At 45.3% G+C, this 23,151-nt stretch overlaps 1 protein-coding gene across 1 annotated transcript in view; it reads right to left on the bottom strand.

Moving 5' to 3' along the window:
* Positions 1 to 274: 274 nt before the first annotated feature.
* Positions 275 to 23,151, bottom strand: part of SORL1 (sortilin related receptor 1) — a 165,501-nt gene continuing 142,624 nt past the window's right edge. The window contains exons 39-48 of the mRNA XM_012789890.3: positions 22,203 to 22,285; positions 20,833 to 20,929; positions 18,300 to 18,484; positions 14,886 to 15,005; positions 13,892 to 14,056; positions 12,597 to 12,771; positions 11,600 to 11,706; positions 8,614 to 8,806; positions 6,150 to 6,362; positions 275 to 4,411 (exon numbers count right to left, since the gene is read on the bottom strand). Of these exons, the coding sequence (XP_012645344.2) occupies positions 4,344 to 4,411; positions 6,150 to 6,362; positions 8,614 to 8,806; positions 11,600 to 11,706; positions 12,597 to 12,771; positions 13,892 to 14,056; positions 14,886 to 15,005; positions 18,300 to 18,484; positions 20,833 to 20,929; positions 22,203 to 22,285 (1,406 nt within the window). The 3' untranslated portion in view covers positions 275 to 4,343. The remainder of the gene's footprint in view (positions 4,412 to 6,149; positions 6,363 to 8,613; positions 8,807 to 11,599; positions 11,707 to 12,596; positions 12,772 to 13,891; positions 14,057 to 14,885; positions 15,006 to 18,299; positions 18,485 to 20,832; positions 20,930 to 22,202; positions 22,286 to 23,151) is intronic.

Here is a 23,151-nt window from a genome sequence, read left to right as displayed (position 1 = left end):
CCCTATGGAATAATTCTATTTACTTCCAAACAGCCGTCACGTCTCCCCCTCCTCAGCCAACACAACGACAGCGTGTTCTTCAAGGATCCACCATCTGAGACCAGCCTGTTAATAACAAAATTATTCCAGGTCTTAGTGTTCTCTCATCTATGAAATAAACACCCTTTTAAAACGGACGAGTCAAATGGTGTTTGGAGACTGTGTTAGCCATCTTTATTGCACTCAGAAGAACAACTCAAGACACACGTAGAGAGTCGATTTTCAAACAGACAAGTTTTCTTGACCCAGTTAAATTTTTATTCAGTGAAAAAAGTTGACATCGAGACAAAAATTATCTTAAAATTATGCAACAATATAGTAAAATCTTCAGCAGAAATCAGTGACTTGGAAACTTATCCAGGCAATTGAAATTATAAATACCTAATATCACTTTGGAGAGAAACAAGTATTACAGTGTTTCACTTTAAATAAGAGCAAAATAGGCCTTTATTTTGCTGCAAATACTTTTGATTTTTGCCTAAAGTTTCTAATAATTCATAACAAGAGTCCTTAAATGAGAAGTGACATGGAATATCTGAGGGTAATGTTCCACTTCAGCATTCATGCTTGTTCCATTTGAGCTATTACACATGAAACTAATACCATTCTTGGGTTATTACTTGGCTCTGATGATTTAATTCATAATATGGCTGCTCAAAATTAGTGGGCAGAAACATATGTGTAATCTATCCTCCCTCAACCCATGTTCGGTAGTGGTACTCCTTCTGAAAACAAACATATTGTCCGGGTACCCAGCAGTACATATCTCTTGCTATCTATTCCATATCTCAGTCTTGCATAGAAAGTAGTCTATATAAACTTAATGCACTGGCTTTTATTACACAAAAATTGTACCTGAAAGGCAGCACACACTCCAGTTCAGAAAAATAACGTCATTAAGAATGTCAAGATACAGTCCCAACGCAAGATTCTGCACAGAGCTTTAGAGTCAATTGCTAAAATCAATACGGGGGTGGTTTTCAGTTTGGTTCTCTTAATGGATCCCTTCTCTTTGGGTTTCCCCCAACTGTCTGCTGAAGGAAGAGAATTCTTGGAGATTCACTATGACCCCCTTAGTGGGAAAGGGACTAACCAAACCTGACAGCACAGGGTTTCTGCCCTCTAAGAAAGTACTGGGAAAACAATCTTAGCAGTTGCAGTGACCATTGGACAGGTATCTGAAGGCAGGATCCCCCAGGCAGAAATGAGCGCTTACCTACACAGGCTCATCATACTATATTGCTCTCCCAATTCCCCCGAAAATGGCCACTGCTTTCAAAAAGGTCACATTCCCTAAATAGTTGAGTATAGCTTAATCTAGTGGCCACACATGACAGGCAGGGGAGAGCATGTAGCTGTGTGTCCCTCCTCCGAACATCCCTAGTGATACCACCAGAGACACAACCCCAAGAACCACTCTTCCAAAAGTCAGAAGTTTTAACCAGTTACCCAGAATCATAACTATTTACCCAGCTTGCCAGGGTGGCCTGTAGTTACTACAGCTTCTCACCTGTCTGGAAACAGGTATCATAGACATGGCCTCTCCCTGGAATCCTCCGTAAAACTCTACTCTCTGTCACTATACCCACATGGACCCATGTCTCATAAGGCTCAATACATCCAAGGGCAAAATCAGCTTCCAGAGAAAACTCACACAATCCCCCTGCCCACCAGGTTTTGGTGGCCCATAGTGGTCCACATGGCTGCAGGCATCTGACATTCTAATGTATTCTGGGAGAGAAGACAACCTTCTCCCTGCACAGTGTAAACTTTCAAAGTGACATCTCCATCAAGGTACAAAAGCCCCTTCTTCACGAGCAACCAGGGGCTCCAACTGGTCACAGTGAAGATAGTTATCTGGTCACCTTCAAAGGCTGCATGAAATATTTGTTTTCATTTCCTCTTGTCACTCCAACCTCTGTACTCTTGCAGACAGCATATATACATCAAATCCCCACAAAGCTATGCAGAGGGAAATAGGAGTGCGTGCTTCAAAAGTTCATAAAAATATACAATTTACACATAGCTGCAACTATCTAGCTTAGTCTTCAGGAACTTAGCTCTTCTGTTTATATAAAATACTCTAGCCCTAAAAGGCTGCTTTTTTTTCAAACAGCACAGTGGCATTTTCCAGGGAGAGGGGTGATGGCCAGTCTATACAGTACTGTGTACTAAGCATTGGGAGGCACTGGTAACTAGAAGTGGGTGCTCGAAATATCTCAAGCTGCCAACTAGAGACATATGCTCTGTAAAAAGGCTTGCCTATGGAATAATTGAAAATAACATCTCAGAGCCTTTTATATCATAGCTTTTACAAATGCCACCAAGAAGTTGGCAGAGAAAGAAAAGAAGAAAATACACTTTCTAGTGGTTCAATTAAATGACTTGCCTCCCACCAGATTGTTAATCTTTCAGCTACTTAAAGAGCTTATTAAAGGAGAGGTGGTAGGGCTTGGAGGCTTGTGCAAAACTCCAGGATAAGAAAAGATAAAGCCAAAGAAATTCCAGTCTTTAAAAAAGGAGGACGATAGGAAAAGAGAAAATACGCTGGAAGAAAGCTCTTGATTACCACCACTTGTTAAAATGAAGTACAGCCCTACCTATATGGCACACTAAATGCCTACAGTTTAAAATATTCCTCAACTAAAAAACACATAAACAAACATTTTAAAAACTAAAACATATAATTAGCTCTTTGTTTTCCGAACAATCCCTAGGTAGAATGTAACTATGTTATCACCCAAGAATGATACCAGACACTTGTGGGAAGGTGATACGTTGCACCTAAGGTGGCATGGGGTCTTACAACGCTTGCATATAAAGGACACATGTTTAGAGGCATGACTTTGGAATATTCCCAGAGCCCACTGCTTCTTGCGGGGAGGGAACTGTGCAGTGAGGCTCATACAGTACAAGTCACAACAATGCCACACACTGGGGACTACTACACTACGTCTAAAGGGTGGGCATCAGCCCAGATAGAGTCTACATAACTATCAAGTGGCCATGATTGGAATACAGGGGTGGCATTTTAAAAGCAGAAGGAGAAAAAAAGCACAGTTTGTTTTACAGAGAGAATAAATGAACAAACCCCCTCATGTTTGTGGCTATTGTTAATGGGATGGAGTGGTCTCAAACTTTTAGATCTCTTCTATCTCTGTGAGAGTGTAGAGCACTTTCTTGTTAGATCGGGTAGGGGCACAGGCGAGGGAGCTGGAAGAAAAGAAACAAAAAGAGAAGGCACTGACCCAATTCAAAACGACTGCATATATCAGCATGGACTTTTAAGGACAGTAAGTGGCCACCTCAACCCAAATACAAAATTTTACATTCGAGATTCTTCAGTGACAAGCAAAAACAAAAAAAAATGGAAAATGGAAAAATTACATGCTATATTTGCCAGTGTTATCTATCATGGCATAGATCTAGAACTCTCTCCCATAACCAGGGTGACTTTTTTGCAATGACAATGAAACCAGTGTATAACAAAGCAGTGTTATCATTTTGTAGCTTTCAATGCTACATCTTGTACAGAGGCAGAGGCATATACAGTAAAATTCCACCAATTATTAAGAGCGGAAGCTGTTGGCTTGCAGGGCTCCCCAGGCTGTGGCTCTGTCTAACTGAAATCCAGAATGACTCAGTGCTCTCTCCTGCCAAAGACCATTGCATGACACACAAGTGAATAAAAACGGATTACTTCTGGAACGGCAACCAAAATGCTTCTTTCCTCACCCCTAACCCTAGGGGTGAGGGGCTCGTAACACATGTGGTGTCCGATGACACTGAAGTCTGGCCTTATACAGAGTCCCAATAAATTAACACAAAAACATAAAAGAACCTTCCCCCATAATACACCCAAACACTTTCATATAAACCAAAGCCAAACAAAACTTAAAATTTTAGCACACTTTCAAGGAGAAGGGATTCCACCCATCACTCTCTCTTGAGGTTTTTATTAAATACATTTCTGTGTCTTAGAAAAATAAAAAGAATGGCCAAATTTACTGAGCCAAAATTATCTCACAGACTTAAAAGCATGCCCAGCAAGCACAGCCCTGTAAGACTACATTAATGTCAAATCAAAGCAATTTGGTTACTAAAATCAACCTGGTTTGAAGTTCACAGTTGATTACTACAAAGTTTATTCATTCCTTTCTTTTTTTTTTTTTTTTTCGTTTTTGTTTTTGGCCCATATAAAAATAACATATTGCAACTCAAAGTGCATCTTTTAAAATAAACCATCAACTATCTTTATCAAATAAAATATTTACACCATTTGGTTTCTAGTGAGGAAAGCTCTTTCAGGCTATCACCATGGGGACGTCGTCTGAAAATCCAGTTATCATAGGAGCATCTTCATCATCCTCCCCTAAAGACAAAACAGTCAGGCCTTGGTGAGTTCTAGCACTTTTACCTGGCCCCACGTCCCACCGCTCTGCCCACCCCCTCCAATCCTATTGCAACCCCCAACTGGGAAAGTCAACACCACAGCCAGCCAGGTACGACCATCAGTTCCAAAACCCAGCCCAGCTGCCCTCTGCCAACCCTGGTCACCTCCTCCCCATCCATGGATGCCCAAGCTTATTTTAATGGTAGTTTGAACTTAGCCAAATAAGGAAAATAAAGCTTTTAGAAAAAAGAATCTCATTATCCACCCAAAAGCTCAATAGGTGATTTAGCTTCTGCAATTTCAGTTACCTACACTCTACTTAGCATCGTGAATGTCACTGTCTGCTTTCTCTTCTGAACCAAACTGCTTGAGACAAAGGATCTTGGAGGGGGTTAAGTATTTTGAGGACAGCTTCCCAGACTAATTTCTGTCCCCCTGTGACTCCTGGTATAATCCTATGCAACTGAGCCCCAATATGCATTCAGGGATTACTGCATGGCACCATGGCAGGTTGACTTCTTTGGTCCCAACAGCAGAAGCAAAGAAGTGACCCCATTCATGCAAGGCAGTCCAAGTACTTGCTTATTAAACAAGAAAGGAAACTGGGAAGGAAAGGCAGCAGAGCTAATTATCATATGATCAGTGGAATGCATACATGTCTCACAGAAAAATAATTATAACTAGTTTACAGAAAAAATAAATGTAAACTCACACTCAAGCAGTCTTGAGCTTGGGGAAGCCTTTTGACACACCCACTTTATTACATGGTATACTAGCTCTATCATTGTTTAGGAATTACTGCCTTTAAAGACTTCAAAAAGGGAAATTTCTTTCTTTTCCCCTTGCTATATGTTACCAATACATAAAGGAATGGCGGATGAGGTTACATCAGCGACTGTAAAGAGAAACGGTAAGAGGGGGCTGGGTGCGGTGGCTCACGCCTGTAATCCTAGCTCTCTGGGAGGCCGAGGTGGGAGGATAGCTTCAGGTCAGGAGTTCAAGACTAGCCTCAACAAGAATAAGATCCTGCCTCTACCAAAAATAAATTAGCTGGACAACTAAAGTAGAAAAAATTAGTTGGGCATAGTGGTGCATGCCTGTAGTCCCAGCTACTCGGGAGGCTGAGGCAGGAGGATTGCCTGAGACCAGGAGTCTGAGGTTGCTGTGAGTGAGGCTGATGCCACGGCACTGTAGCCCAGGTGACAGAGCGAGACTCTGTCTCGAAAAACAAAAACCAAAAAAGACAGAAACAGTAAGAGGGAAAGGGCCTCTTTCAATAGAAGCGGATTGGGAGGCATCACTTTCTGACCTGACTATGCCAGACCTGCAGGGCTGTGAAGGGGGACAGAGAGGCTGGCATTCTGGAGGATTTCCCCACACAGGAGTCAGGAGTCCCCAAAGCCCAGGGCCTATCTACCCTCCCCGTGCAAGGCGAGTTCCTACCATTTCTTCTACAAAGCCGCTCCCTGCTTCAGGCCAGAACTGCACTACTGAGAACATGGAATTTTAATTTAAAATTTAAACTTTTAACTTAAAAGTTAAAAGCTATGGGCCCTGACTAGCTTTAATCTGAAGCAGTGGAACCGCTGCTTGAGGAATGACTCCCTAGTGTCGAAAGATGAGCCGAAGGTAGGTGTTCCCTCATCAGGCCCTTGGCTTGGTTCGGGGAGGCGGGGGTCTGTCCTGGGAGGAAGCCGGCTCCCCTCGCCCCACTTACCCAGGTCATCCCCCGAGGAGAAGATGGCTGACCCCAGCCTGGAGCTGTAGTGGCTGTTGGCAAAGGCAGTGAAGCTGCTCTGCAGCCTCCGGTGCTTGGTGTACAGGACGGCGAACCCGACCCCCAGGCTGAGCAGGATCAGGAACAAGATGGGCACCACCACGGCAGCCACGTCCGTAGACCTGGCAGCCTGAATCGCGGACGCGTCTCCACCTGCCAAGGCAAAGTTCTCGCCGATAAGCCTACCCGAGGGCAGGAGAAGGGACCAGGCCACCCCTCAAGAATCCAACCTACCAAAACAGCTAGCAGTCGGCAACAGCCACCCAAACCGCCTGTCTGGTGTGACACGTTCCTCCTGCACATGCGTGATGCCTGATTGTTTCCCAACTACTTGCCACGAGCTGAGAGACCAAGGGCCTTGTGCATGCAAATACGGTAATTACATTAGACTCCTAATCACTGCCTTGTTGGTTATTTAGATAATCTCTTGGAAGGGAGACCTTTGTTGGGGTATCAACATTGATTTCATTAGCATTATTACTTAAGACCACTTGCTCCCCTCACATAAGAGGATGTGAAATCAGACCACTAATTAACGAGATTGCAATTATTTCCCCCTACTTGGCACCAAAGTCACTCTGAACTGCAATTACCTGAAGCTCCATTAAGTGATACAAACGAGATTCCCTTACTACAATACTGACTTAACAGCTCATGAAGTTTTATGAGGTTTTTTTACTTAAGTAAAAAAAAGAGAGAGAGAGAAAGAAACAAGTTTCTGTATACATTGAACATTTTTTTAAAGCTCTTGGCAAAGCCATTTAGGTGTTTATACCCTAACAACAATGCCCCCTTCCCATTGTCTTCAACAAACACTGGCTTTGTGATGACTGACTAGTAGACTTGTCCTACTGGGGCTCTAGGGCCAAGCCATCCCTCACCTCTCACCCTGCCGGGGTAGGGGCCAGTCAGTCTCTTTGAAACGAGTACACTTTTCATGTCGAAAAATCCTAGGGAAAGTCTGAACTTGAAGCAGGAAAATGACACTTTAGAATCAAACGTTAGCAAAGGAAGCAGAGTGGCCTCTCCTTGGTCCAGGTGTCCATGCGGAGCCTTAACGGGCTGGGGGTTGCTCCCTAGCACAGGGGGTGGCACGGGCAAGGCCTCTGCCTCACACAGAAAGCTCCGCAGCTGCCCGGGGTCTCATCCTGATGGGGATACATAAAGGTGGGAGAGGAAGCAGCCTCATCTTACAAGCCTAATCTAACCATTCAATATTCATGTCTGCATTTAAGTTTCTTGCATTTTCTCCTTGCCAGAAAAACTCCAGCAAAATCTTAATTTCACATGTCCCAACCTATCCCAGCTATGCAGTGGTAAATCAAGGCAATGCCTTCGGCTGGAGGGTAGCACAGGGAAGGCAGCAGGAGTTAAGTGAGCTCCCGCCCTGGTCCCACTCCCAGGGGGAGAGGCAACACCAAGGGGCAAGATGCAGCCAAGAGTCTCAACAAGAGAGTCCTTCTGCCCAGAACCCTGGGTTCGTAAAGGCGGCTGTCAGGGGCCCTCACGATAGGTTTTCCCACGGTATGTTTCACAGGTTGCTGATTGGCTTTGCCTAAAAATGGGGCTCTATTTAGGAAACACTAGATCAACAGGAATTTTGCTGTTTGCTTTTCGGTAGGGCCCTCCCAGAACCTCTAACACATTAATACTGTGATTCCCCAGGGGGAGGTGGTAGGCAGGGTTTCCCTCTTCCAGCAGGGCGCCAAGGATAAGCGCTGCACGAGATCACACCCCGGGAAGCGTTACGTGCCGGGACGTTTAGCGGCTCTCACACAAGATTCTGGCTGGAGCACTGGTTAGTTCTTGGCTGGGAGTAAATGGAACTAAAAAGACCAGTGGCAAAACATTTGTTGAAATCCTGGCCAAGCGACTACGATATAAGCAGCCTTTCTGTATGAACAGAAAGGTCCTTTCCTCTACCACTAGCACGGCTCCAACACCAACATCTCTGGATGTCCCCAAGACAGAGATCCAGGCCCGAGGCTGGTCCCACGGCCACAGCTAAGAAACAGGGAGGGCTATACAATCAGTGATTGCACCATAAGGAGATACTCTAGTGACTGGGAGGATCCCAGGTTAGAGGCTCTGAGAAGTCCCAGAAAACACAAACAACAAAACTCGTGTTAACCTAGAACCTCCTTTTTAAACAAAACCTTGCCTTTATTGTACTTTATGTTCAGAATACGGTCACCTTATAATCCCAGCTCCTGGTATCACCCCTGGTTCAGGAAGCATTTGTTAAATAAATCGGTACCTGATTAAACTGATACATGAATGATTTTCTTTTGAGCTGAAAGAATATTTTAACTGTCTTAGAAAGACACATGGTCATCAAATCATACTATATTCTTGCGATTTTCCCAGAACCGCAGACAAAAACTGGCAGCTACGGGCGACTCACCAGACCCCAGCTCATCGAACAGCAGGACGGCAGGCTCCCCGCAGATCTGGCTGCCGAAAAGGCATCTTGCTTGGACAGTGAAAGTATAATTATGACCCATCTTCAGGTTGGAAATTTTAAAGAAATTGTCAGTAGTATTCCCAAGGTAAGCTGTGATATTCATGGCACTATCAAACATGTGTATTTCATAGCCCTGAAAACAAACAAAAGAGATTGCTCAGCAAGAGGAAAAAGGAACCTGACAGCCGCTATTACTGCTTCCGACTTTATGTGAGCTCCTTATTGCAGGCTTTTATAGATGCTGAAGCACTTTGGGTTTCTCAGTAGCTCTTTTTACATTACCACAGAGATACTGAATTCAGAAAACGGAAATTTTCCCATCCCCAAAAATGTCTCAAATAACTATCACACCCACTTGTGAGCTGCATCGTGGAAATGAAAACCGTGGCCCTAAGGAAAGGCACTTTAACCAATTCCCACACAAAGTTCTGGTCAAGAGTCCACTATTCTCAGGCAGTATTAAATGCCAGAAAGAATATGGATAATTCAGCAACAGTTTGCTGCAGTGGGATTTGGCTAATAATAAATCCAGACGACAGGGGACTCCGGCAATGGACTAAGAAAGGGGAACTTGGAATTACAAAAGCCAGGACCTTTCTCCTTAGAACAATCTGTAGGACTGTCACAGCCGGCTCACCTCCTGCCTGCCTACTTTCCAGGTCTGCCTACGCTGATCTCACCCCCTTAACAACAAGGCCTTGAAATCAGAAGCACTTCAGCAGGCTCAGTGGCTTTTCACTGGAGGGGAGGATGAAATAATCTTTTTTTTTTTTGAGATAGAGTCTCACTGTTGCCTGGGCTAGAGTGCCATGGCGTCAGCCTAGCTCACAGCAACCTCCAACTCCTGGGCTCAAGCGATCCTCCTGCCTCAGCCTCCCAAGTAGCTGGGACTACAGGCATGCGCCACCATGCCCGACTCATTCTTTTCTATATATTTTTAGTTGGCCAATTAAAAAAATTTATTTCTATTTATAGTAGAGACGGGGTCTGGCTCTTGCTCAGGCTTGTCTCGAACTCCTGACCTTGAGCGATCCTCCCGCCTTGGCCTCCCAGAGTGCTAGGATTACAGGCATGAGCGCCTGGCCAAAATAATCTTCTTAGATAGACTGTCTCAGAGAGTCTTGGACTCCTGTGCTGGGAAGTCATATTTGGGACAGCCCCAACCCAGGATGCTGGCTGAGATAAGGGTTGACAACCTGACTTTTCTGCTGATCCCCAAGTATTCTAGTGTCAAAGCCACCAACACCCCCACAGCCCCCCCAAAAGACTCCATCCCTTATGTCTAGCCATGTATTGGGCTCCTTTGCATAACCATGGTCTCTAGTCTATTCCACTGACCTGCCCGTTCTCTGAACCACAAGTCAGAGGGAGGGAAGAAAGACATGCTACGCCTATGCCAGAACCTTCTACTAAGAATGGAATGCTGACCTGTAACCCCAACCTAAAAGCTGGGCTTTCTCCACCCAGGAAGGATTCCCTAATGGCAACTGGCTGCCAAACTGAGCTGCCCAATACCTGCCTAGAATCCCGTCCCTGCATTTTTTTTAATAAACTAACAATTACTATTTTCTACCTAATATATAATTTGGTGTACAACATTTGTAAAATACATAAAGGGATAAAGAAAATAAGTTACACAAACATCAACCACTCATAACTTATTTAACTAGTCCTCATCTAGGTTGACATTCAAGTTGTTTCCTCTTTCTTACTATCATAAATATTGTACATAAAGTCTTTGTGCACATTGTTTTCTTATGGTAAAATCCTAGAAGAATTATTGGATCAAAGGGTATGAACACTTTTAACATTTTCAATACATATTACCCACAAGCCTTACAGAAGGTTAAACCAATTTATATTCCCAGAGTGCTTATATCCCCAACTATCATCCACACTGGTAACACTCTTGCCCCCAAACCTTGCCAATTTAATGTGAAAGTGCCATATCTTTGTTGCAGATTACTACTGAAGTTGGAACTTTTCCTTTTGCTCACTGACTGTGGCTGGAATTTTTTACTCTGTTACCTGAACCTTTTCCCAAATTAGAATATTTCTATTGTGAATTGATTTGAAAGCTTTCTTTATATTCAAGGATATTATATGTCATCATTGTGAGAATTGTGAAAATAGAGTAGATGCTGAGAATTTTCAAATTTTAATTGAGGTTTGCCTCTGGCATTAATTACATGGTGACTATTTAGTGTCCTTGGCTTTTTGCCTACACTGAACCTCCAGGTAGCCACACTGGTTCACTGCACTCCTATTTAGCTAATGCTTTGCCATTGATGGGGCCAACCCAGCTCCTCTCAAGAATCTGCCCACCCTTGGCTGGCAAATCTGCTCCCAGGTCCCGCTCTCCTTCCCCTATATCTCCAGCTGTGAACGCAGCATGGGCCTGCCAATGGCCAAACAAAACAAAGATGTTCTTCGTAAGTCAACAGAGTATCTTCAAGTGCTTCCGGCTCCCTCTCATCTCTCTGCAAAGAGAGTGGTGGAGTGTGCAGGTGGAGTGTGCAGCTCAGCTCCTGGTTCTGCAGTCACCGCCCAGCCATCAGAGGGTGCGGGAAAGGAGGGGGCCCCTGGAGGTTGCGGGAGAGGCAGGGCTCTGGGGTTACCACTCGAGCCCCAGGCCAGCTGCAGGAAGCACAGCAAAGGCTCCAGCCCATTCCCCCTTCCTCAGGGAAGACAAGTTCAGGATTAAAAACTGCTTAGTGCAGAGATTCTCCTCTTTAATGGGCAGTATAAACATTTCGCTAATTAGCAATCCCACAGAAAACGGTCCTTTAATTCTCAAGTTCACTTCTATGCCCTATTCTTTTTTTCTCTTTACACTATATATGCCAGCATGCTGTTAACGAGCTCATCTCTAAAATAGCATTTCAATTAAATTTCCAAAGTCATTGAGAATGGGGGAGGAACTTACCCTGCTTTCATTAAAATGCTTTTCCTTTAAAGCTAGACTTTTCCAAAACAGAAGAACGTGATCATTTTCTGTTATGATTTTTAAGGCATCAGGTGCTGATAGCGAAACTGAAAATTAAGGATGAGATGGGATGCAGTTAGTGGATCCACATTGAACCTCTGTTTTCTTGCTCCTCAAGCAGAGATTAAATAATGCTGGCCCAGGAGGGCTGGGTTAAGGAAGAAATAAAACACATATACTGCTTAGTAGAGCCTAGCACATGGTAGATACTCTTTAATTGGCATCTCTTTGTTGTTATAACACCTTTAGCCAAGAAATTTGGACCGTAGCTAATTTAATAGCCCTTGGACCCAAGGGAGAACAAAAACAAATGGCGTGGGGTAGGGTGGTGAGGAAGGAATGAAATGGAATAAGGAGTTCTCCCTGAACAAAGAGCACTGCAGTGACAACGGGGTACGGCCCAGCCCCACGGCTCCCACTGCAGGCCTAAGTGGGGCTGAGCCTTCGGTACCCAAACTCCCAACACCGTCTGCTGCTATCCACGTAATTACCTGTTCTGAACTTGAGCCTGACTGCCCTTTAAAATCTACTGCCCGGTTACTAGTCTCCTTTTCAACATGTCAGATTGCCACAACGAACTACTGAGAACCTTCAGTCCAGGTTCTCAGATGCAACGCTTGGCCTTAGTGGTAAATATCCAGTTTTATTTCCTAACTCTCTTGGGAATTCCTCCTCTTCTCCCCTGGTAACGTCAAAACTAGCTAAGGGAGAAGAGAGTAAAAATGACATAGAGAACACAGAAAAGCGGGTTCCAGGCCCACTGTGCCCTGGCCGCCACACTGCAGCCCAGACACCAGCACCCTGCTCCGCTCTGGCCCGGGATGGATCCCGAAGGGCAGCGTCTACACTTCCCGGGCAGTTCCTACAGAAAGCACGAAGCCCGGAGGTCTCGAAGCACCGGGCTGTGTGAGAGGCCTCCTACCTCCCTCCCGCTTACCTGTGGTGATTTTTATGCTGGAATCTTTGCTCATGTTGCCCAGCTGGACAATGACATGGTACTTCCCTCCAGGTTCCAACTTGTTAAGGGTGTATTCCACTGTACTGTTGCAGGATTTTACTTTGTAGCTCCTGTCGGTCTTTCTTATTAGGTCTTTAACTGCAATGGCATATAACTAGGACCGGAAAAAGAACCTCTGAATGGTAATCAGAAACTGGACTTCTTCCGGTTCGACGGTAGACAACGGAAGATATCAATGGCTGTGACCCACAACAACAATACTTTGAACCCCAAAGTCTGACTCTATTCTTTGTAGAGCCTTTGGGCTGACCAGCTCCAGCCTTATAACAAGTATGCATTGACAGAACTGCACACAGAATTACCAATCAGATTCCCCCCCACCCCCCAAGAAAAGAAAATCCCTAGGGAAGGCCACAGCTATCGTGACGACAGCAGGTAGGTTGGAACAAGCAACATCCAGATTCAGAACTCAACGTCTGTCTCTCCCCACCATGGCCATAGCGGATGCTGTCAGTGGAGCGAGAATGAACAAAAAGCATTCAACCCTAGCTCTAAGGACACAAAGCTCTGCTTACTTTCTCCCACATTGCTTCTTGGGTAATTGGAGGAGAGGGGGACATATAAAGGGGCATGTAGTAAGCACAGGAGACTCGATCATCAAAAAGAAGCTTAAAACCAGCCACCCCTGGATAGAGGAGGCAGAGATATAAAGGCACCCAGAGCACAGGAAAATGGGAAATCTAGGATCAATGCCCCTTCCATTATTAGAGCAGCCGTCCCCGAACTTTTTGTAAGGGTCCAAACAGTAAATATTTTAGGTTTTTAGGGCCAGATGGTCTCCACCACAACTATTCAACTCTGCTGTCACTGTACGAAAGCAATTAAAGATAATATGTAAGCAAATAGGTGTGGCTCGGTTTCAAATAAAACTTTGTTTTAAAAAAAACAAAATCCACAGGGGATAGGCTGGAGCTGGCCTATAGGTCAACTTGTTTGCTGACCCCTGTTTTAGAGGATCGGGGAAGGGAATGTGAGCAGCAGAGAAAGAGGAAAGGCAAACCGACACAGCCGCTAGGAACGGTGCACACATGCCGGCTAAGAAGAGGTTCCTGGAAGGACCCTGTCTTTGGCCAGAGGGAAACGGGGGAGAGACGGCCTGCTGAGCTCCCAGCGCTAGGCCTGTGTTTCTTGCCTCTTCATGGGACCTCCTTCCACCCACCTCACCCAAACCCCGCAAGGCATAAACGAGGCTGCCGCATGCCTCGCCCACGTACCAGGTCCTGGTCAGGAGAGTCGTAGGGCGACTCCCACTTGATGACGGCTGACGTTTTGCCTGTGTGGACCGCATGCAAGTGCCGGGGTGGGAGCCTACTGTCCGGGATCATCTTCACCACCACGTAGTCCGAGGACGGCCCTTGGTAGGGCACCACCACCCGCACCTAGGACCAAAGCACACGCGTAGGAGCAAAATGCCACGTGGGCTTATGCAATCTTGACTACTATTTGTTCCACAAAAATAGTGACACGATTAAAACTCAATGAGTACAAAAGATATAAAATAACTCCCCATCTACCCCAGATTATTTTCCAAGAGGTACCACTGGTAACAGTTTTTTGTGCTTCCTTCCAGAAATGCCCTATGCACATGTAAGCACAGCTGTGTGTGTGTGTATGTAAATACATACATTTTGCATGTCTGCATAAGTGTAGCCAATTTTACTTAAATATTTTTTATATAACTGAGAAAAAAGCACACATATAATTCTCCTAGCTTCTTTCACTTAATATAGCTTAGAGATTTTTCCATATCTGTACATTTAGAGTTGCTATATTTCTTTTGGATGGCTGTCCTGTATTCCACTGCACAGATAACCCATAATATTTTTATCCAGTCCTCTCATGATAGACATTTAAGTCGTTTCAAATCCTTTGTTATCACAAGTAATAACATACCAAACTTCTTTTTCCATGTAACTCATCATACATGTAAATGTATGTAGGCTAAATTCCTAAAAGTAGAATCTGACAAAAGCTATTGATTTATTTAACCTGTGACCCAATTGCCAAGTTATAAATTCATTCTGCATCTCAAGGAAGAGCCTGATGACGCTTACAAAGAAAAGGAGCTTTCCTTGCATCCATCACACATGTCAACCCTGGAACCCAAATGTCCCAGCTCCCTGGGTCCTGGGTTGAGTTCAGGAGCCCAGACTCAAGAGATTCCTTAAAATATACAACTCCTCTTGACCCCTGGCATGGGAGACTTACCAGAAACAAATACTGCTCATCCCTGCTGACAATGACTGTTTTGTTGTGGAGTGAAGTAGTCAAGCTCTTCGGGTTGCGGTAGAGGTCGAGAAAAGATGTGGCATAGAAAATACCATAAACCTGGTGAGGGCAGAGAAGGGGGAGGACATCAGCTCACAGGCCAGTGTCCTCGTTTCTTTCAAATCCATAACATAAGACCCTGGAACTGTGTCAGAAGAACTCAGAGAGAAGTCTTCATTCAACATTCACTACATTTACAGGGAGGGCACTTGGGCCAGGCCCTGCATGTGCAGCTACAAAGATAAATACGATGGGGTCTCCATCCTCAAGGAGCTCATTCTTGAGCAGACAGAAAGAGAAGAGAAACAGACATAATTATAAATAACAAGCTGCAAACATGGAGCGTTACTAGAAGACTGCATGGTGAGCTAGAGAACAGAGGGGATTACGAAAGAGGGGGTGGCATTCTACCATTGGCAGCACGAATGGGGGGCCACCGAGAGGACACACTGCGTGTCCATGGGGTGCCATGAGAGCTTGTAGAGTGAGCGTGCGAATTTTGGGAAGAATGTGGAGGGAAAGGAGGACGGCAAACACTGCTAGCTGCCCAGAGGACACTCACTCTCCCTTTCTTCCTTGGTAGAACCCTGGCTCTTAGGGAGAATTGCTACCTGGAAAAATGTCTTCCTTTCCTACCTGCCTGCAAGCTAGGACAGCACACGTGACAAGCTTCCAGCCACCGAGACGGAGGCAGAAGTGTCGCGTGGGAAGCTCATTACAAAGGAGGAACAAGCCCGTCTTCCTGCCCTCCTGCTGCCTGGAACAGAGATCGTGGCTGTGGCCCCAGGAGGCCTCTTGGACCACAAGGTGAATATCACAGGTGATGGCAGGTCAAACTGTGCTGCTGTGGTAGAAGCCAACTTCACTGAATTGGGGGGGGGGGGGAAATAAACTGTTTCAAGCCACTGTTACTTTTGGTTCCTCAGTTATAGGCAGCTATTCTTAATCCTAACTGGTACACATTGGAAACTGAGGGAGTTTCAAGCAGGGAAATGGGAAATTAATGGAGCTTACGACACACAGCTTATAATGGAGGGCAGGAGCTGACAGAGCTTTCTTTGTAAAGCAAGGAGCATTTTCTCCAAGAGCATGTGAGCAGGGAAGACGTGAGCAGGCAGAGAACTGTAAGAGCTTGGAGGGGCCCAGGGAACGCAGCAGGGGTATGCAAAGGGATTTCCGAGTCCCAGACAGCAGTGTGATTTTCTCTAACACTGCTCAGCGGCTGAAAACAGACCAGAGAGGGGAAAGCATGCACAGGGCAAGAGGAAGGGAGGCCCTGGAGCAGGCAGTCACTAGGGAAGAGGTCGGCAAGAGCAGAGTTAAGGAACTCAGAGGGTGAGAAAGCAAATGCACACAGAACAGCAGTGAGGAACTAGGGAGCTACAAAGCATGACATGGGACAATGAGGCCAGGCTGGGGGCCCAGAGCTCAGGAACAAGACAGTCTTGCTGAGGATAAGGCCTGTGGCTGCCTGAGGCGGGGTGGCTATGGACAGTGACACTGGCAGTTCTCGTGGCAGAGAGGAAAACCGTGAGAGAGCTGCCACAGTCCTCAGTGAACTAAAGAGGAGCAGAAGGTGAGAGCTTCCAACAGGTGATCTCATTTGGTGTCTCATCCCTAAAACTTCAATGAGCGTGACCTCTGCTTGAGCCAGGATGAGGCAAGTCAGGCTACTCTCCAAGTTCACACTTAACCAGAGACCCTACAATCAAGGGATGTTCCAGTGTTCCGTGCATTATGCCCTACTCTAGGAAGACAGTTAGATGTGACTTACTGGTTATGCCCCGAGTCAGGTATATACACAGAAAGAAAGGTCCGTTTGTGAGTAGAGTCACCTTCAAGGTAAGAGGGAGTCCCGGGGATGGCGCAGGGCTTCTTGTCATGGGCCCTGCCTTAGCAGCAGGTGCTGGGGCATGCAAAGGGGCAGCGGCTGTCAAGAGCCAGCCCTGAGCCCAAACTCAGTCTGCTGCTTACCAGAGTTTCAACTCTGGCAAGGGATTTAGCTTCGCTGAACCTTAGTTTCCTCACTGGTAAAATGGGAACATTTACCCCAGAGCTGCTGTCCCTAAACCCCAGGCTGCACCCCAGCACAGCTCCACGGCCTGTTAGGAACTAGGCCACGGGTCACCACCTGAGCTCTGCCTTCTTCTTCCCCCACACCCCAGGGTCCATGGAAAAACTGTCTTCCATGAAACTGATCCCTGGCACCAAAAAGGCTGGGGACCACTGTCCCATAGAAGTGATGAAAGGATTAAGTGGGAGAACATGTTAAAAAGGTTTTGCACCATTCCTGGCACACACAGTGGGTGCTAGGTACATCTTACTTCTCCTTCCTTTTTCACTGCTGAAAACCTTGTAAACCATTGTAAACCTTAGTTGTTTCCCCATGAATTGGTTCTGGTTTCTCCACTCATCACTAGGGATTTACTAGGAACTGGTTATAGATTTAATTCTATATGCATTTCCATTTGGAAAACCCAGAAAATAATCCTTCCCTTCAAGGAATTTACAAACTAGTTGGGGAGATAAGAGTAACAGACAGAAACTATCAAATAGAGAAAAGTCTGCCTAATGAAACATTATGCTACATGGCATCAATTATAAACATCTGGAGGGCTGATAAGGGAAAAAGGTCCAGTAGAAGCCAGTAGGACTTGCTTGCACAGCAGGAGGGAAGGACTGCAAGGAGGAGGAAGAGCATAAGCCAAGGCTCAGAGGCAAGAGGGGGAGGAACGTGCCAAGAGCCTTGGGAAGGCCGACCTAGCTGCAAAGGAAGGTGCACAGTGGCGACAGGTGGGGAGTAAACACCAGCCTCAAAAAGAAGCAAGCACAAATCTAATCACAGTGCATATATAAAAACAAAATGAAAAGGAAGACCTGAATACCTAACTACAAGCATAGCAGGGACAACGGAACGTTTGGGAGGACTGGTCCAGAAGGCCACCTGTGGGTGGGAATCACGTAAGACAGGAAGGGGCTGGAGGAGCCAGGCAAGGTACTTAGATCAATCCTCCTCGTCATTGCTCATGACTTCTCACCGAGTCCTGGACGATGCCAAAGTGAGTCCCCAGGCATAGGAATACGCTGCCCTTTACAAGTGTGAGGTCTACACAACCACAAACAGCATGGGGGGGGGTGCTACCACTCAGGTGCCAAGCCAGGTGTGGGCAGGGACACTGGGGCTGGGGTGTCAGGTGCTTACAAAAGGTAATCCAGAACTGACCAAGAGGGTAGCTTGGCTTGGGGTGGGCAAGGCAACAGCAGCAACAGAAGTAAAAGCCCCAGGGCTAGCCGGTGGCCCAGCATCAGGGAGAGCCCGTGCTCACATTGTGGTGGTCATTCTAGTCAACTCACCACATTCCGGGGGCCGGTCCAGGTACATTCCACTGCAGTCTGATTGACGGCCTTGGCTTTGAGGCTAGGAGCCGGTGGGCGAACCCCTCTGGTCATGACATGCTCAAATGCCAGAGGACTGTCCCCCAAGTCCGTCTTGGCCCAGGCGGAAATCTCATAGGATGTGTGAGCTGTCAGATTGCCAACTGTGCAAACAGGACAAGGAGATGCCAGGAGGAAGTTGGGGGTGTTAGTCAAGAATTTGTCTTAATACACACATAATTTTTTCTTAAAATAATATCTCTCAATTTAAGTTAGTCCCACATGTCGTAAGACTTTCATTTACAAATTCATTCAGCGTTCATGTACTGATGGCTACTACATGTGACACACCACATAGGCCCTGGGTCATTTCTTTAAAGCTGACCATCTGAGGATATAAACTGCTACGACACCCTTGGACAGCTATTTGGCTCTGCAATAAGGGCCTCGAAACTCATATCCTTCAATCCAGTTATCCCGTGAAAGAGAGAGAGACTCAAAAATGGATGTAACAAGACAAATTCTTGTCACAGTGTTACAACAGGAAAAAAGTGAACACAATCTGATTGTCCGGTGACAGGACAATAATTAAATCATGTAGATTCCACGAACTGCTATGCAGGCACTTAAAGTCGTTTCAAAGAATATTTAATGACACTGGAAAATTCTCACAATTTTATGTTAAGTGAAAAGGGCAGGATGAAAACTATATATAGCATTATTCTAATTTTAGAAAAAAGATACAGAGATCAATGCATAGAAAAAAATATTAGGAGATATCTAAAATATAAAAGTGAAATTACAGGAAGCCTTAATTTTCACTGTACTTTTTTGTTTTCTCTAAGGTTTCTGAAATATAATAAACACGTATCATTTTCTAATTAGGGGGAATGTTATTAAAAAGAAGGGAAGAAAGGGGAGGATAAGCTAGGAGGATAATCTTCCGGAGCAAGAGGACTGGGTTCAAGGCCTGACTCTACACTCTGTGGCTGTATATCCTTGGGTAAAGTATTTAAACTCTCTAAGTCTATTTCCTTGTTTGTAAAATGGAGACAAATAACAGCACTTACAGCAGCTGGCTGTTGCAGGGATTAAAAAAGAAAATGCGCATAAAGTGCTTGGCATGGTGCCTAGCCCTGCACTAGCCCTGACAGATCTCAGACAACAGCGAATAAGGCTTCTGCTCCCGACTCTGCCAGTTTCTACTGGTGCAACATTGAGCCCATGAGATCATAGGCTGTGGAATTAGAAAGACGTGGGTTCCCATTCTGGCTCTGCCAACCTTCTGAGAATTACTTATTCTCTGAATCTCAGTTTCGCCTCCGTAAAATCAGCATACTTCACAGAATTAATAGTGGGGTTATAGAAAATAACACACACAGAATGCACAGGGAAATGTTTGTATACAGTAGGTGCTCAATGTTAGTTTTACTCTTGCGCAACCTCCTGGGCCAAATTACTTAGCCTAGTACACCTTCAGTTAAAAAAAAAACATAATAAGGCCGGGCGCTGTGGCTCACGCCTGTAATCCTAGCTCTTGGGAGGCCGAGGCGGGCGGATTGCTCAAGGTCAGGAGTTCAAAACCAGCCTGAGCAAGAGCGAGACCCCGTCTCTACTATAAATAGAAAGAAATTAATTGGCCAACTGATATATATATATATATAAAATTAGCCGGGCATGGTGGCGCATGCCTGTAGTCCAGCTACTCGGGAGGCTGAGGCAGGAGGATCGCTTGAGCCCAGGAGTTTGAGGTTGCTGTGAGCTAGGCTGACGCCACGGCACTCACTCTAGCCTGGACAACAAAGTGAGACTCTGTCTCAAAAAAAAAAAAAAAAAAACCATAATAAAGCAAAAAGTTTCTACTTCGTAAGGCTGGAACAAGGATCGGATAAAAAGATGATTGGAAATACTTTGCACACAGGCTAGAAGGAGAAAGGATGCTCTCATGTGGTTCTCAGCGCTCACAGGCAGCTTTTGCCATTGAAGGTCTTGCCTTAGAAATAAATGAACATCCTCCTTTAGCCCGTTTTCAGACACAGGGATTGTAGCTGAGGCTCACTATCTGCACAGATGTAAGAGGGACTAGACCAGTTCCTTCCTTGGTGTGTTGGTCCATTCACTCAGTCATTAAATATTTACTAACGCCAATTACGCACCAGGCCTTGTGCTACCTCTCATTAGCAATGGAGGAATGAACCAGACTAGAAAAAAAGAGACAGGTAACTAAATCTAGGAACTCTTTCTTTTGGAACTCAAAAATCAGAGTTCATCTGTCCTCTTTCCCGTTTTTCCTCCTTTATGGCCTCCAACTTCCATGAAAGGCCATCAGATTAGAAGAGGGTCTGAGGAGCTGCTGGGTGACTCCTTCTACCTAGAGTCAGGAGCTCACTGACAGTATATCCTCTTCATGCAGAACGGCCTCAGGGAAGATTCCTCAAGCTCTACTGCTGGGAGAGTGTCCGTCTAGCCCCAGCCCCTCCTGCCCACACACCGCCCAGCTCCCAGGTGTTACCTTTGTGTGACAATATGCTCCCTCGGAAGTTCAAAGTTCTCTTCTCTTGTTTGTGCGTGTCAAATGCCCAGAAAAGGTTCACCACATAGCCATTCACCTGCCAGGAACAAAGAAACATGTCAGATGAACTGTTAACACTGTCACAGGGCACAACAAATACGAAACGCAGGATTAAAAATACACTTCTTTTCTGTTGTTTCTTTAGGTGTCTTATTCTCACAATGGGCTGGTTGCTTCTTTTGATTTTTAAACACGTTCCATTTGTGCTACCATTAAATAATGCTTAGTTATACTCCACTTCTAAAAACAAATGTGGGACTACTTATAATACAAAATAGAGATTCAATGAATCAAAAAAGTTGATGCAGAATAAAAGGACAGGAACCAATTAATAAAGGTGGAAAGAGGAAAAACTGAAAGATATTAGCCTATGGTAATTAAGGATAAATCTTAGCTCAAGGTGTCCTTACAGTCAAGACTAAGAGGTCAATCGATTTAAAGGCAGATTGGATACCTCTCATCATCTATCAGGAGTAAATACATCCACGCATTGGAAAGACTACCTTTTCCAAGTCCTGAACTCACAGAAGGATTTGATCTAAATATCTTTAAATAGGGGACAACAAACAAAATAAGGATTTTTTAAGACCCAAGACTACAGACAAGGACCACATTAAGGCCATCTCTTATGTGAACCCACCATGAAGCCAGCAAAGGCCACGGCATTAAGTTGCAGTTAAGCAAACAGCACAAGGACTACTGAAGGCTGTTTATCCCACCACAACTTCATGGATGGGGAGGATGCAAAGCAGAACAAATAGATAAGAAGGAACACGATGGAGAGTGGATCTCAACCTGCGAAACCACATGGACAGAGACAACGATGGTGAAGTTGGCTATGCAGATGGGCCAAGCAGAGAGGACGGTGGTGCTGGAAGAGGAGGATGCTGGGGGGATATAAGTGGGTACAAGGTGGATGTGTTTCCTAGGTTTCCGACTCCCTCACAAGAAGGTTGTTCTTCCACCGTGGGAACCTCAGCATTAGCACTTAGCACCAGGAAATCCAATAAAGGTGAAAATTACAGGGCATATATATTCTGTTAACATCAACTCTTTATTTGCACCGTAGCTGTGAACCATTTAATTATATGGTTAAGAAAAAAAAAAAAAGGCACCAGGCTGAGGCAGCATAATTACATGTGAAGACTCAAGTTGTTCTTCCTGGGGGAAGGAACCAACTTAGTTATGGTATTTCAGCTTCACTAGATCAAGTCACTCATTTTTCTCAATCTTGCTGCGTTACGTCCGATCAGTTCCCAGACAAAGCAAGGCCCCCCCACCCGACGGCTGATGTGAAATGTCCACGTTACCTTGATGTCACCCTCCATGCTCAGGGTAAAGCTCAGAGAGTTTTCACCATAGCTGTCAATGTGGATATCTGGCGGCGGGATCGCTGCAAACCAAAAGGGGATTCAGAAAGAGAAATCACGCGATGAAAAGTGAGGAAGGCAAGACAACAGCTTTCAACTCAACAGACAAAGTGATCTTTCAGCTGGGGAAGAATGGGCATTTCATCGGCAGCTTTTCTCATCTATCTCTTTACCCCTGTTTTCCTGAAGTTGAGGTCGGGGCGACAGCTGCTAGGTGAACACACAGCTACCTTGGCTCAGGCTGCTATCCTGGCACTTAGGTCAGGCAGAAGGTTATATTTTGTAAAAGTCCCCAAACGGCCCAGCTTTGGCCTGTTTCTTAAAGGTGCAGGGATCACCACGAGTGGCATCTTTATTGGCACTGACAAAGCCCTAGTGGTCTAAAGTCCTTTTTGAAAGTGAACAATAGGATAAATCGTCCATAATAAACTGTCAATGTACATGTGGCAAAATGGAAAGGACACAGCCTCTGGAATCTGGCAAACTTGAGTTCCAATTCCTGTTCTGACAGCTGTGTAACTTGGGAGAACTTACTTACTTTCCTCGAGATATATTATCTACATCTCACAGAGCTGGGGAAGTTAACTAAAATAATGTACGTACAGTACCTAGCACTCAGCTAATGTTCTCTCGCTCTTCCTTTCCAATAAAGCCTCACTTGCGGCACATTAACGAACCAGCAAGCAACTGGCATTCTCAAAAAGACCAAGCTCAAGCCTGGAGTCCGGGGGCAAGGAGAGTGTGGCCGAAAGAAAAGAAACCCTCAGTTCCATGCTGGCCATTGCCAAGGTCTTCCCACCAAAAAGCTGACAGTGCTCAGCCTAGCATGACCTAAAAGGCCTCACTGGGCTCAATATTATCAGAAGATATTATTTCCATGGCAGTTGTA

The sequence above is a fragment of the Microcebus murinus genome, chromosome 4 (assembly GCF_040939455.1).
Source record: "Microcebus murinus isolate Inina chromosome 4, M.murinus_Inina_mat1.0, whole genome shotgun sequence".
Classification (NCBI taxonomy): Eukaryota; Metazoa; Chordata; class Mammalia; order Primates; family Cheirogaleidae; genus Microcebus; species Microcebus murinus.
The sequence above is the reverse complement of the archived record's forward strand: the minus strand, read 5'-3'. Positions and strand labels throughout refer to the sequence as shown.